This window comes from Thalassophryne amazonica, chromosome 1, assembly GCF_902500255.1.
Source record: "Thalassophryne amazonica chromosome 1, fThaAma1.1, whole genome shotgun sequence".
Taxonomy (NCBI): domain Eukaryota; kingdom Metazoa; phylum Chordata; class Actinopteri; order Batrachoidiformes; family Batrachoididae; genus Thalassophryne; species Thalassophryne amazonica.
In genome coordinates this window covers 165,593,600-165,609,891 of record NC_047103.1, presented here as the reverse complement: position 1 = coordinate 165,609,891, position 16,292 = coordinate 165,593,600, and the positions used below count along the sequence as shown (strand labels likewise).

At 37.0% G+C, this 16,292-nt stretch overlaps 1 protein-coding gene across 5 annotated transcripts in view; it reads right to left on the bottom strand.

Moving 5' to 3' along the window:
• The window catches only part of LOC117517618 (nck-associated protein 5-like), a 372,045-nt gene that overhangs the window by 81,446 nt on the left and 274,307 nt on the right, over positions 1-16,292 (bottom strand). For all 5 annotated transcript variants that reach the window (XM_034178739.1, XM_034178714.1, XM_034178721.1 and 2 more), the window contains one exon: positions 3,228-3,332. In XM_034178739.1, the coding sequence (XP_034034630.1) occupies positions 3,228-3,332 (105 nt within the window). The remainder of the gene's footprint in view (positions 1-3,227; positions 3,333-16,292) is intronic.

Below are 16,292 nucleotides of genomic sequence, written 5' to 3'. Positions count from 1 at the left end.
CTGCACCCATCGGGGAGGTGGAATTCCGGATCAACCCGGCGGCTAAAGAGTCCCGGATGTAGGTCTCCATTGATTCGCGCTCAGGTCGTGAGAGGTTGTACAGCCTGCTGGACGGGAACTCACCGCCTGGAACCAAATCAATGGCACAATCGTACGGACGGTGGGGGGGAAGGGTGAGCGCCAGATCCTTACTGAACACATCTACAAGGTCGTGGTACTCCACCGGCACCGTCCCTAGATTGGGCGGGACTCTGACCTCCTCCTTAGCCTGGGAACCGGGAGGAACCGAGGAACCTAAACATACCCGATGGCAGGTCTCGCTCCACTGAACCACTACCCCGGACGGCCAATCGATCCGGGGATTGTGTTTTAACATCCAGGGGAACCCTAAAATCACACGGGAGGTAGCAGGAGTCACAAAAAACTCGATCTCCTCCCGGTGATTTCCTGACACCACCAGAGTTACAGGTGGTGTCTTATGTGTGATTGGAGGGAGTAGGGAGCCATCTAGTGCCCGCACCTGCACAGGCGAGGTAAGCGCCACCAGAGGGAACCCTATCTCCCTGGCCCATCTGCTGTCTAACAGATTCCCTTCAGAGCCCGTGTCCACCAGTGCTGGGGCCTTCAGGGTTAAATCCTCATAAAGGATTGTAACTGGGAGTCGTGTGGCAATGTGGGTGTGTCCCACGTGAATGTCTCGGCCCACCCCTAGCCCAGTTTCTAGGGGCGGGCGTTGGTGTTTAACCGCTCGGGGCAGTCTCTTACCTGATGCTCTATCGAGCCACAAACAAAACACGCTCCGCGGGCCAGCCTCCTCTGTCTATCTGGTGCCCTAAATGTGGCCCTGCTCGTGTCCATAGCTTCGTCAGCAGGGGGAGCTGTAACCACACGGAGCGCAGGGGCCGTGGAGCATGGGGAGGGCGGAACGCGGTCGGAACCGGAAGGGAGAGGGACGGCGCGTGCCCGGCCACGCCATTCGTCTCGTTCCCGACGGCGTTCTTCTAACCGATTGTCTAATCGTATGACAAGATCAAGAAGCCCATCTAAATCCCGCGGTTCGTCCTTAGCCACCAGGTGCTCCTTTAGAACCAATGACAGTCCGTTTACAAAGGCGGCGCGGAGGGCAGTGCTATTCCAGCCGGACCTCGCAGCCGTGATGCGGAAGTCGACTGCATAGGCAGCTGCGCTCCGGCGCCCCTGTCTCATTGACAGCAGCACGGCTGAAGCGGTCTCTCCTCTATTTGGGTGATCGAACACTGTTCTGAACTCCCTCACAAACCCATCATATGTCTGAAGGAGCCGTGAATTCTGCTCCCAGAGCGCTGTAGCCCAAGCACGTGCCTCACCGCGAAGCAGGTTTATTACATAAGCTATCTTGCTGGCATCAGTTGCGTACATGACAGGACGTTGTGTGAAGACGAGCGAACACTGCATAAGGAAGTCCGCGCACGTCTCCACACAACCTCCGTACGGCTCTGGAGGGCTTATGTATGCTTCCGGGGAAGGTGGGAGGGGTCGTTGAACGACCTGTGGAACGTCACTGTTACGCACAGGGTCGACAGGAGGGAGAGCCGCAGCAGCGCCCTGAGGGCGCGCTTCCACCTGCGCGGCAAGAGCCTCCACCCTGCGGTTAAGGAGGACATTCTGCTCGGTCATTAAATCCAACCGAGCCGTGAAAGCGGTGAGGATCCGCTGCAACTCACCTATCATTCCTCCTGCGGACGCCTGTGCGCCCTGTTCTTCCATCGGCCGTTCAACAGCCGGTTGACGCCCCTCGGGATCCATGACGCTGGCCGAGATATCCTGTTGGGAAAGTGTAGGTACACAGACCCACAACAGGGGGCGCAAATGAACAGACAATGGAGTAGGTCAAATAACAACACTTTACTGTTGTGAATGTGCACAACAAATACAACAGATTACAACAACAGACCAGAGTCAATTCACAAAGATGTCGTGTGGGCAGGCTCGAAGATAGGAGACGCCTGTCCAAAGCAGAACCGGAACCACACGATTTCCTCCGCCACCAGACCCCAGGAATACTGGAGCCGCCAAGTCCCGAACTCCCAGGTGGCCACTGCCTCCGCGTGTCGGACCTGGTACTGCTGGCGAGGAACAAAAAGCAATTAAATGAGGGCGCGTTTGCACCCAAGAATCCGTATAGCAGGAAAGCTACCTCCACCTCTCGTTGGAAAAGTAGTCCACAATAACAACGCACAAAGTCACAAAGAATACTGTCAAACAGTCAGCTGAGGTACGTTACCTTCCAGGTAGGACGATATCTCGGCAAAGAGGTGGAGACGTCGTCCTGCTGATATACCCCTGCCGATCAGATGATTGGTAACAGCTGTTGCAGGTGATGCGTGACAGCTGTCACCCTGGCTGCTCCTGTGAGGCGGCTGCGCCCTCTGGTGCCTGGAGCCCGCACTCCAGACAGGGCGCCCTCTGGTGGTGGGCCAGCAGTACCTCCTCTTCTGGCGGCCCACACAACAATTTTTATTTCCTTCATTATGATTAACCACAATATCTGTTGAAACGTTTGCGTAGATGTTGGGTAATGTTGCGCATCTAATTGCTGTCCTTGCTGTTGAATTTTATGAAGAATTATTTTATTTTTTTAATGGCATGACAGACCAATCAAATATCGTGACAAATCTTCCTTAGGATGCTGGTGGATTGCACGTTGCAAACTGTAGAGAATATCAATCACATTTTCCTGTGCAGTCAAGATGACACAGCAGATGTTTCACTACAAAGACTATGCAAATTAAATTAAAGTTTCAATGGACAAGTTTGCAAAACTAATTCAGGTGTATAATTCACATGTAAGCCAATATTTGATTGAGCTCTTCTCCACCTTCCTGCATCACACAGAATTTATCAGGTGACATTTTCAGTTGGGTAAGGGGGCAAAAAAAAACAAACCCATACTGGAGAAAACTCATTTTCAGGACTTAATGCATAATATATAAGGTGACTAATGTACCACACTGTCCTATGGAGTCGGTTTTACTGAAGAGTCGCAATCGATGGTTTTCTGGTAATATGACAAGGATTTATTCCTCTTAGAGCCAAGTGATACTGCAGGAGAGCAACCGAGGGGTCGCAACCTCACGTCATTCAGTCTGTATTTTAAGATCTTGTAATGATATCTTCACAGGGTGGGGGTACATTTAGGGGACATGTTTGTCTTCTGCTTTTTTTCTTCTTCTTTTACTTCAGCTTACACTGGAGGGAGAGTCTGAGTTCCTGGACTGCAAAAATGTTTTGCTTCTCTCTGGCTCCAGGAGCAAATCCGCTGCAGACAGATCCATGATCCGGGAGTGCAGTTTCTGAAAGGAAAGGACATGCCCAGGTGAATTTGACATGAGTGACACAGCAGGAGAATATTAGGGAGGATTTTCAGGGGCGTCAAAGAAGAGAGGTTGTGCTCTCCTTAGGGGGCGCCACACAAAGTTTTTAACTTAAGGCTAAACAATTTCAGAAAATGACATTCTAGAAATCGACAAAAACAGTGTAAATAAAACCATCAGAATGGAGGATTCATTTGAAATGTTAACGTCTCCATGGCTCCTCCAGTTAACAAACTGACTTGATCCACAGAACAATTTCTTTCATTCATTCATTTATTCATTTTTTGTACCCGTTTATTTCAATTAAGGGTCACAGATTCAGAATCAGAATAGCTTTGATTCACCAAGTATCCACAGAATACAAGGAATTTGACTTCGGTTTGATCTGCAATCTCTCTGTACAGCATGTAGAAATATACACTAAACACTGAATAATTCACAGTAATAAAATGTGCAAATGTGCACAGGAGAGTGTTTTCAGTGTGTGTGTGTGTGTGTGTGCAAAATATGACTGTCAAATTTAAAATAATGCAAAAGCTTTGGATACATTTTTATATAAGCAGGCTTTGAAATATATATTTAGATTTTCTATAAAATAAAAAAAAACATGTGAGGGGGAAGGGGGCTTATAAAATCATTTGAAATGATTTGTTACAATGACAAATATAAATGATCTGTATCTGTATTTCCCGGGACAAATCTGGACAGCCTCTTTGAAAATCCTGACTGGTTTTTTTTTTTCAAGACTTTCTACAGTTTGTTTCATTCCAAATTAATGTTACACAAAATAAATTAGTGCAAACAGATTTCCTACATTAGTGTCTTTTAAACTCGTATTACCACACTGTATAATAATAATAATAATAATAATAATAATAATAATATCTATGTATATAGATATTACACCAATTAATGCTATTCCATAGCTATTTACAAGAGAAAGGTCAAGAACCTATAACAACACAAAAAAATCAGAACAAGTTATTAGATGAAAACAGGACTGTTATAAGAACATAAACTAAATTATCTATCCATTAATTTTCTATATCCTCTTACTCACTGCAAAGGCTGTTATCTAAGAAAGTAAATAAAAAAAAGCCTTGATTAAAGAACAGTTTTGTTCAATTTTGTCTAAATAGAAAAATAATTAGAAGAAAAAATGTCTTATTTTTGGAAAATGTATCTCACCTATTCTTAAGTTTTTCCAGCTAATATCAAGCTGTATTTAGCCAGTAACAAGGAAAGGCAGTGGATGTCAAATCAGCCAAGCAAAGGAACAAGATTGTTTTCATTATTTTAAGACAAAGGCTAATCTTAAAATAAGAATTCTGTCTAGTTTTAAGGCACATTTTGATTATTCAGTGCCTAGACATTTTGCTAGTTTTGAGAATTCTAACCAAGTAAATTTTTCTTACCCCATTGGCAGATTTATTTATTTTTTTATTTTTTTTGCTTATTAGAGTAAAATTTAGCTACATTTTGGATTATTTGGTAAATTTTGACAAGTACAGTTTTTTTGCAGTTCTCCATTTAAGGGTCATGGAGGGGCTGGAGCCTATCCCAGCAGTCATAGGGCATGAAGCAGGGTACAACACCCTGGACACGACGCCAGTCTATCACAGGGCCACATATAAACAAACAGATTCACAACCACACACCTACGGTCAGTTTAAAGTTTCCAATCCACACAACCTGCATGTCGTTAGATGTGGGAGGAAGCCGGAGCACCTGGAGGGAACCCACACAAACACAAGGAGAACATGCATCTCCACACAGAAAGGACACAAGTGGGAAGCGATCACATGACCTTCTTGCTGTGAGGCAACAGCAAGAACAAAATGATACTGATAATTAATTTTTAATTTAATTTTAAATAAATATTTTGCTAATTGAATGATAGCAAAAAGTTAAATTTCATGTATAATTACACTAAAATTTGCAAATTTTAAAATTGGCAAAAACAACAACAACAAAAATTATAATACAGATTTAATATTAAATTCTAAACCTGTGGACCATGTACAGACTTTACCTTAAAGTAAATGCGCTAAATTGTCACAAAAAATCTCAAGTACACACTGAATTTGAACCTTATTTTGGATTTCAGCCATCTGTATATGAATGTTTTGAAAGGCCGCATCGCTTGCTCCTGATTCCCAACGTTCGCTCAAAGTCATTAACGTCATCAGTTGGGGGGGTGAATGGGAATAATTCTATTAGGGGTTAAGGGATTCCTTTTTTAAAATTCCTCAGCTGGTCTGTGGTCTCTTGCCTTATTTAACTGTTCTACTTGAGAAGGAGGGATATATGAAACCAAATACATCTCCACGTTCTAATCTCAGTGTAATTACGCTCAGCTCCCTGCACTCAAATTAAAAAGAAATGGAACATTTGATCTTTAATTGTATATATTTTCCTAATGCTCTCTTGGGGACTATGTATTTTCTTTTCTGATATGTTCATGTTTAATTTGCACCTTCAGAATAAAAGCATCTCTTAAACTGCTTTCCTTTGGCACAAAAGCCTAAATAATGCTGAAATAACCAGGAGGCATAATTCCTCCAACTCTTGGATGACAGTTTCTATTAATGTTTTCTGCACAGGGAAAGATGTTCCCTGAACACTCTGTGAAGTAAACAGCAGCTTCTAAACAATTCTTCAGTCTCTTAAGAGCAAACAACCTTTGTCTGATCGCCAGTGGCCAAAACAGAGCCGTCCTACATTTTTCTCTGCAGCTTCACTTGATATTATTGTGAGCTTACAACGAGGCCAACTGACGAGGTGAGGCGAGGACGTTAGCGCCATGGAAACCACTTAATGCCCACTTTTATTGCATCTTCAGCACAGAGATAAGAACTTACAAACCGTCGCCATGTAGGGATTTGGAAGCCTGCTGTGTTTGATTTGTCAAAAGTCAAAATATGCGAAATATCATCATTTAAACTTTGATCAAAGCTTCATTTTGTCAGGATTAAATGGGTTTTGTCTCATCTCAGTTGTGAAGTCATCAAATTGTACTTTGTGCCGCTCTGATGCAGCTTCCCGGCCGTTCACGTGGGGTGGGAGTGGCCGAGGTGTCACGGGAGGCTCTGATCTTATCGTAGGTGCTGGATTTCACCTCCTCAGCATCCTCATCAGGGATTCAGTCAATAGTGTCACAGGGTCACGGTGGAGGATCGTGGAGGGGAGCGACGGATGACGAGGCAAAGCTGAGCTTCAAGGTCGACGCACCAAATCATCGTTTTAGACTTTGTCTTTGTTTTGTATGTAAATGCTGACCTGATATCAATAACTGATTAATTTCCTGGTTCCTGCTGAAATAATTTGGTTAAGACTCCTTTTCCTCTTTTCCTATCTAACAGTGGTTAATTGTGTAAGATGATGAACATCAGACTTTAAAAAGCAGAGGTGGTTTCTGTAAATTAACAATAGATGGAAGCCTGGTTTGGCCGCTAAAAAAAAATACAATTACAACTCAGTTTCATAATAAAATACTATCTTATAATAGTGAATTAAAATGTTGTATTGTTATATTGGTTTGGTGTAATTATGCCCTAGCATTGTGTAAATGTAACTTTTTTTGTAATTAAGTTGTATTTCATAATGAAGACTTCATACTTCAATTACTACAAAGTGATTGTTACGACTATCTCACAATGAATTAGTTTCTTACAATTATAACTTAGTATGTTGTAATTATGTCCTAATATCATAATTTAATGTTTTTGTAATTATCACTTACTATTTCATAATGAAGTCCTGATACTTAAATTACTACAGTATCTCAAAACAATGTGGCAGTATCTTGTATCATTAATGCATAATGATGACTCAGTATCTCAATCATGAGAGTAAATCACAGTATAATTACAAGGTGGAAATTTCAAGTCCTGGTTATTCAGTCATGATTACAACACAATTTGAGATATAAATTGTAATAGTAAGTTTTAATTACAATATGCCACAATTCATCATTATCCAGTAAAGTCATTACTCAGGTACTGATTTGTTATTATACAATCCTATTTTAATTACAAAGTAGCTACAATTACAAGATAATATGACATAATTACATGATACTAAGTCATTGTTATGAGATACCGTGGTAACTGAAGTTTCAGGCCTTCATTATGAAATAGTAAGTCATAATTACAAAATAGTGAACAAAAACAACAACAATAATAATAATAATTTTATTATTCTTATTATTATTAATAATAAGAATAATAATAGATGCTGCTGTTCACAAACCAAATCACATTACCACAAATTAAATAAAAAGTAATGATAATCTTAAATAATTATGTCCAATACTGTTTTTATTTTATTGTTTTTATTGTAAGTGTGACTTGTAATGATAACTGTATCTTGCAATTAAAACTCATCTTGCAATAAGAACAACACTTTGTAATTACGCATGTCTTGGTTTCCTTAATGATGCCTTTGTGTCTCAAATTATGTTGTAGTAGTGACTAAGTCATAATTAATATGACTTTCAATGTGCAATAACAATTTAATTACTCATAGTGATGACTTTGTAACGTAACTAACTGTCATTTAGTTATGACCTGGTATCTCATAATAAAATCTACTAATTTTTATAATAATCATTATAATAGAAACAGGGAGATAAATTTAACATGGTGAATATTATTTCTTTTCATTTTGCAATAATTTGTCTTCTGTGGCACTGGAATCAACATTTGTCGGGTGCCGTTGACACCCAGCAGATCAAGTTCACCTACACAACCTAATCTATAAGTATAAATCAATATAAAGGCTTTTCTTCAAGCATCAGAGATAAACAGTCATCTAAATGCATCAGAAAAACACTATAGAGATTCAGCTGCTTGTGACAAGACAGACGTCAGACGTGAAGTTGTTTCATATCTCGAGCATATAAAGGTTTGTACTGTATAATCACAAACAGATATGGACAAAATTTAATTTTGTCTCAAAGATTCTGAGTTGGGCACGAGCTATATTTTTCAGGTCCTTGGATTATCCAGCATTTTTAGGTACACAGCAGATCTTTTGTCTGAACTTTATGGTTTTGTGAAATGGTTTTGCATAAGACTGAATTCAACTCTAAACTCTGTCTCATTAGAATAGATTCCTGATTAAGTAGCACAACAACATTTATTTTGCTTTCTTCTGACTCATTATTCTTCTTTCCACTGCTCTGATTTGTTCTCTGACCTCTTGGAAAGGTTCTGACCCACCATGGATATACATAATACCAATTATTTTCTCCAACAATTTTTTTTTTAACATTAACTGGCTAATTTTTTGATGTGGAACCAGTTCAGGAGACAGCAGTTAACTGGTGGTGGATACCATCAAAGGCATTGTGTTTTTTCTTTTAATCAGAGAAACTCAAGCTGCCCACAGGGGTCCACAGAGAATGTTTAATTACTGATAAGCAAAAGGTTCTCAGAGAGATTGGAAATTGTACACTTGAATGGGTGATTAGGTCGCCTCCTTCGGCTCCAGAGAAGAGAAGGAAAAAAAAAAACCCTGAGATGCTTATTTTTATAATATGAAATTCTTCTGAAACATGACAGTAAGCTGAATATAAAGATCATTATCAGGTACAAAATACCTAAAATACCCCTCTTGTCGTCAAACATCCAAAGTCTGGAAATGCAAACCCAACAAGTACACAATATTTTCCGGAGTACAAGTCTCCAGTGTGACTTGGATATGTTTGTTTCTTTTTTCTTCAAGAGACATTTTTTTACAGGTGCAACTCATGTGACTGAACTTCAGAAAATATGGTAAAAGTTTTTTGAAAATTTTAAATGATCATCTACGCCTCGATATCCTGCCCATGAATATCACAAGCACGATTGGTGACAAGGCACAGCCCTGGCAGAAGTCAACCCCCACTGGAAACGAGTCAGACTTACTGCCAAGGACCCGAACACAGCTCTCGCTTTGTGAGTACAGAGATTGGATGACCCTGAGAAGGGACCCCCCTCACGCCATACTCCCGCAGCACCTCCTACAGTATCTCCCGGGGTACCCGATCATACACCTTCTCCAAGTCCACAAAACACAAGTAGACTGGCTGGGCATACTCCCAGGCCAGCTCCAGGATCCTTGTGAGAGTGAAGAGCTGGTTGGTTGTTCCACGGTTAGGACAGAACCTGCATTGTTCCTCTTCAATCTGAGGTTCGACTATTCTCCAGCACCCTGGAGTAGACTTTACCAGGGAAGCTGAGTAGTGTGATGCCCTTGCAGTTGGGCACACACTCTCTGGTCCCCCTTTTTTAAATATGGGGCCTACCAACTTTGGCTCTGTCCCAGGTGTCCATGCAATGTTGAAGAAACGTGTCATCCAAGACTGTCCCTGCACACCCAGAGCCTTCAGCATTTGTGGATGGATCTCATCAACCCCTGGAGCTTTGCCACTGTGGAGTTGCTTGATTACCTCACTGACTTCCACCAGGGAAACTGATGATGATCAGAGTCCCATCCTGGCTGTATACAGCTTTGAAGATTCAGTGTTTTCCTCTCAGGAGGTGCTGCACAGTCATCCAGAAGCACCTTGGTGTCGACCAAAAGTCCTTCTCCACGGTTGCTCCAACCTCTTCCCACACTTGATGCTTTGCGTCCCCCACAACAGAGACTGCTCTGTTCTTATTATTATCAATATTATTATTACGACTGCTATTACTACTACTACTACTACTGCTGTTGTTATTAGTCGTAGTAATAATAGACATGACAACAACAATACTACTAATAATGATGATGATGACAGCAACCACAACAACACTACTATTAATAATAATCATGAGAACCACAACAACACAAGTACTACTAGTAATAAAAATAATAATAACAATAATAATAATAATAATAATAATACAAACAACAACACAATACTACTACTACTAATAATAACAATAATATAACAATAATAATAATAATAATAATAATCATGACAATGACAACACAACAATAGTACTGCTAATAATAATTATTATGAGAACCACAACACAATACTACTACTAATAATAATTATAACAATAATAACAATAATAATAATCATGACAACGACAACACAACAATACTACTGCTAATAATTATAACAATAATAATAATGAAAACCACAGCAACACAATAATACTGCTGCTACTACTACTACTACTGCTACTACTACTAATAATAATAATGATGAAAACCACAACAACACACTAATACTGCTGCTGCTACTACTAATAATAATTATAATAACAATCATGAGAATCACAACAACACAATACTACTACTGCTAATAATAATGATAATAATAATAATAATAAACACAACACAATAATTCTGCTGCTAATACTACTACTAATAATAAAAAACACAACAACACATTAATACTGCTGCTGCTACTACTACTACTAATAACAATAATATAATAATAATAATAATAATGATGAAAACCACAACAACACACTAATACTGCTGCTGCTACTACTACTACTAATAACAATAATAATAATAATAATAATAATGATGAAAACCACAACAACACACTAATACTGCTGCTGCTACTACTACTACTAATAACAATAATAATAATAATAATAATAATAATGATGAAAACCACAACAACACGCTAATACTGCTGCTGCTAATACTACTACTAATAATAATAACAATAATAATAATGATGAAAACCACAAATCAAATCAATTTCATTTATATAGCGCCAAATCACAACAAACAGTTGCCCCAAGGCGCTTCATATTGCAAGGCAAAGCCATACAATAATTACAGAAAAACCCCAACTGTCAAAATGACCCCCTGTGAGCAAGCACTTGGCGACAGTGGGAAGGAAAAACTCCCTTTTAACAGGAAGAAACCTCCAGCAGAACCAGGCTCAGGGAGGGGCAGTCTTCTGCTGGGACTTGTTGGGGCTGAGGGAGAGAACCAGGAAAAAGACATGCTGTGGAGGGGAGCAGAGATCAATCACTAATGATTAAATGCAGAGTGGTGCATACAGAGCAAAAAGAGAAAGAAACACTCAGTGCATCATGGGAACCCCCCAGCAGTCTAAGTCTATTGCAGCATAACTAAGGGATGGTTCAGGGTCACCTGATCCAGCCCTAACTATAAGCTTTAACAAAAAGGAAAGTTTTAAGACTAATCTTAAAAGTAGAGAGGGTGTCTGTCTCCCTGATCCGATTTGGGAGCTGGTTCCAGAGGAGAGGAGCCTGAAAGCTGAAGGCTCTGCCTCTCATTCTACTCTTACAAACCCTAGGAACTACAAGTAAGCCTGCAGTCTGAGAGCAAAGTGCTCTATTGGGGTGATATGGTACTATGAGGTCCCTAAGATAAGATGGGACCTGATTATTCAAAACCTTATAAGTAAGAAGAAGAATTTTAAATTCTATTCTAGAATTAACAGGAAGCCAATGAAGAGAGGCCAATATGGGTGAGATATGCTCTCTCCTTCTAGTCCCTGTCAGCACTCTAGCTGCAGCATTTTGAATTAACTGAAGGCTTTTTAGGGAACTTTTAGGACAACCTGATAATAATGAATTACAATAGTCCAGCCTAGAGGAAATAAATGCATGAATTAGTTTTTCAGCATCACTCTGAGACAAGACCTTTCAAATTTTAGAGATATTGCGTAAATGCAAAAAAGCAGTCCTACATATTTGTTTAATATGCACATTGAATGACATATCCTGATCAAAAATGACTCCAAGATTTCTCACAGTATTACTAGAGGTCAGGGTAATGCCATCCAGAGTAAGGATCTGGTTAGACACCATGTTTCTAAGATTTGTGGGGCCAAGTACAATAACTTCAGTTTTATCTGAGTTTAAAAGCAGGAAATTAGAGGTCATCCATGTCTTTATGTCTGTAAGACAATCCTGCAGTTTAGCTAATTGGTGTGTGTCCTCTGGCTTCATGGATAGATAAATCTGAGTATCATCTACGTAACAATGAAAATTTAAGCAATGCCGTCTAATAATACTACCTAAGGGAAGCATGTATAAAGTGAATAAAATTGGTCCTAGCACAGAACCTTGTGGAACTCCATAATTAACCTTAGTCTGTGAAGAAGATTCCCCATTTACATGAACAAATTGTAATCTATTAGATAAATATGATTCAAACCACCGCAGCGCAGTGCCTTTAATACCTATGGCATGCTCTAATCTCTGTAATAAAATTTTATGGTCAACAGTATCAAAAGCAGCACTGAGGTCTAACAGGACAAGCACAGAGATGAGTCCACTGTCTGAGGCCATAAGAAGATCATTTGTAACCTTCACTAATGCTGTTTCAACAACACACTAATACTGCTGCTGCTGCTACTACTGCTACTACTACTACTACTACTACTAATAATAATAATAATAATAATAATCATGAAAACCACAACAACACACTAATACTGCTGCTACTACTAATAATAATTATAATAATAATAATCATGAGAATCACAACACAATACTACTGCTGCTACTACTACTGCTAATAATAATAATAATAATGATGATGAAAACCACAACACACTAATACTGCTGCTGCTGCTACTACTACTGCTAATAATAATAATGATGAAAACCACAACACACTAATACTGCTGCTGCTGCTACTACTACTGCTACTACTACTACTACTACTACTAATAATAATAATAATAATGAAAACCACAACAACACACTAATACTGCTGCTGCTGCTACTACTAATAATAACAATAATAATAATGATGAAAACCACAACAACACACTAATACTGCTGCTACTACTAATAATAATTATAATAATAATAATCATGAGAATCACAACACAATACTACTACTGCTAATAATAATAATAATAATAATAAACACAACACAATAATACTGCTGCTACTACTACTGCTAATAATAATAATAATAATAATAATAAAAACCACAACACACTAATACTGCTGCTGCTGCTACTACTACTACTACTGCTAATAATAATAATAATAATAATAATAATAATAATAATAATAAAAAACACAACACACTAATACTGCTGCTGCTGCTACTACTACTACTACTACTACTACTAATAATAATAATAATTATTATTATTATTATTATTATGAAAACCACAACAACACACTAATACTGCTGCTGCTACTACTACTACTACTACTACTACTACTACTAATAATAATAATAATAATAATAATAATAATAATAATTATTATTATTATTATTATTATGAAAACAACAACAACACACTAATACTGCTGCTGCTACTAATAATAATAATTATAATAATAATAATGAGAATCACAACAACACAGTACTACTACTGCTAATAATAATGATAATAATAATAATAATAATAATAAACTCAACAACACACTAATACTGCTGCTGCTACTACTAATAATAATTATAATAATAATAATCATGAGAATCACAACAACACAATACAACTACTGCTAATAATAATAATAATAATAATAATAATAATAATAATAATAATAAACACAACAACACAATAATACTGCTGCTACTACTAGTACTGCTACTACTACTACTACTAATAATAATAATAATAATAAACACAACAGCACAATAATACCGCTGCTACTACTAGTACTGCTACTACTACTACTACTAATAATAATAAAAACCACAACACACTAATAGTGCTGCTGCTGCTGCTGCTACTACTACTACTAATAATAATAATAATAATAATGAAAACCACAACAACACACTACTACTACTACTACTAATAATAATAATAATAATAATGGAAACCACAACAACACAGTACTACTACTACTACTGCTACTACTACTACTACTACTACTACTACCACTACTACTACTAATAACAATAATAATAATAATGAAAACCACAACAACACACTAATACTGCTGCTGCTACTACTAATAATAATTATAATAATAATAATCATGAGAATCACAACACAATACTACTACTGCTAATAATAATAATAATAATAATAATAATAATAATAATAATAAACACAACAACATAATAATACTGCTGCTACTACTAGTACTGCTACTACTACTACTAATAATAATAATAATAAACACAACAACACAATAATACTGCTGCTACTACTAGTACTGCTACTACTACTACTAATAATAATAATAAACACAACAACACAATAATACTGCTGCTACTACTAGTACTGCTACTACTACTACTAATAATAATAATAATAATAAACACAACAACACAATAATACTGCTGCTACTACTAGTACTACTACTACTACTACTAATAATAATAATAAACACAACAACACAATAATACTGCTGCTACTACTAGTACTGCTACTACTACTAATAATAATAATAATAAACACAACAACACAATAATACTGCTGCTACTACTAGAACTACTACTACTAATAATAACAATAATAAACACAACAACACAATAATAGTGCTGCTGCTGCTACTACTACTACTAATAATAATAATAATAATAATAAACACAACACAATAATACTACTGCTACTACTAGTACTGCTACTACTACTAATAATAATAATAATAATAAAACCACAACACAATAATAGTGCTGCTGCTGCTTCTACTACTACTACTACTAATAATAATAATAATAAACACAACAACACAATAATACTGCTGCTACTACTAGTACTGCTACTACTACTAATAATAATAATAATAAAAACCACAACACAATAATAGTGCTGCTGCTGCTACTACTACTACTAATAATAATAATAATAATAAACACAACAACACAATAATACTGCTGCTACTACTAGTACTACTACTACTAATAATAATAATAATAATAAACACAACAACACAATAATACTGCTGCTACTACTAGTACTGCTACTACTACTACTAATAATAATAATAATAATAAACACAACAACACAATAATACTGCTGCTACTACTAGTACTGCTACTACTACTACTACTACTAATAATAATAATAATAATAAACACAACAACACAATAATACTGCTGCTACTACTAGTACTAATAATAATAATAATAATAATAATAATAATAATAATAATAAACACAACAACACAATAATACTGCTGCTACTACTAGTACTGCTACTACTACTACTACTACTACTAATAATAATAATAATAATAAACACAACAACACAATAATACTGCTGCTACTACTAGTACTGCTACTACTACTAATAATAATAATAATAAAAACCACAACACAATAATAGTGCTGCTGCTGCTACTACTACTACTACTACTACTAATAATAATAATAATAAACACAACAACACAATAATACTGCTGCTACTACTAGTACTACTACTACTAATAATAATAAACACAACAACACAATAATACTGCTGCTACTACTAGTACTACTACTAATAATAATAATAATAAACACAACAACACAATAATACTGCTGCTACTACTAGTACTACTACTACTACTACTAATAATAATAATAATAATAATAATAAACACAACAACACAATAATACTGCTGCTACTACTAGTACTGCTACTACTACTACTAATAATAATAATAATAATAAACACAACACAATAATACTGCTGCTACTACTAGTACTGCCAGTACTACTACTAATAATAATAATAAAAACCACAACACAATAATAGTGCTGCTGCTGCTACTACTACTACTACTAATAATAATAATAATAATGAAAACCACAACAACACACTACTACTACTACTACTACTAATAATAATAATAATAATAATAATAATAATAATAATGGAAACCACAACAACACAGTACTACTACTACTGCTACTACTACTACTACTACTACCACTACTACTAATAACAATAATAATAATAATAATAATAATGAAAACCACAACAACACACTAATACTGCTGCTGCTACTCCTACTAATAATTTTAATAATAATAATCATGAGAATCACAACAACACAATACTACTAC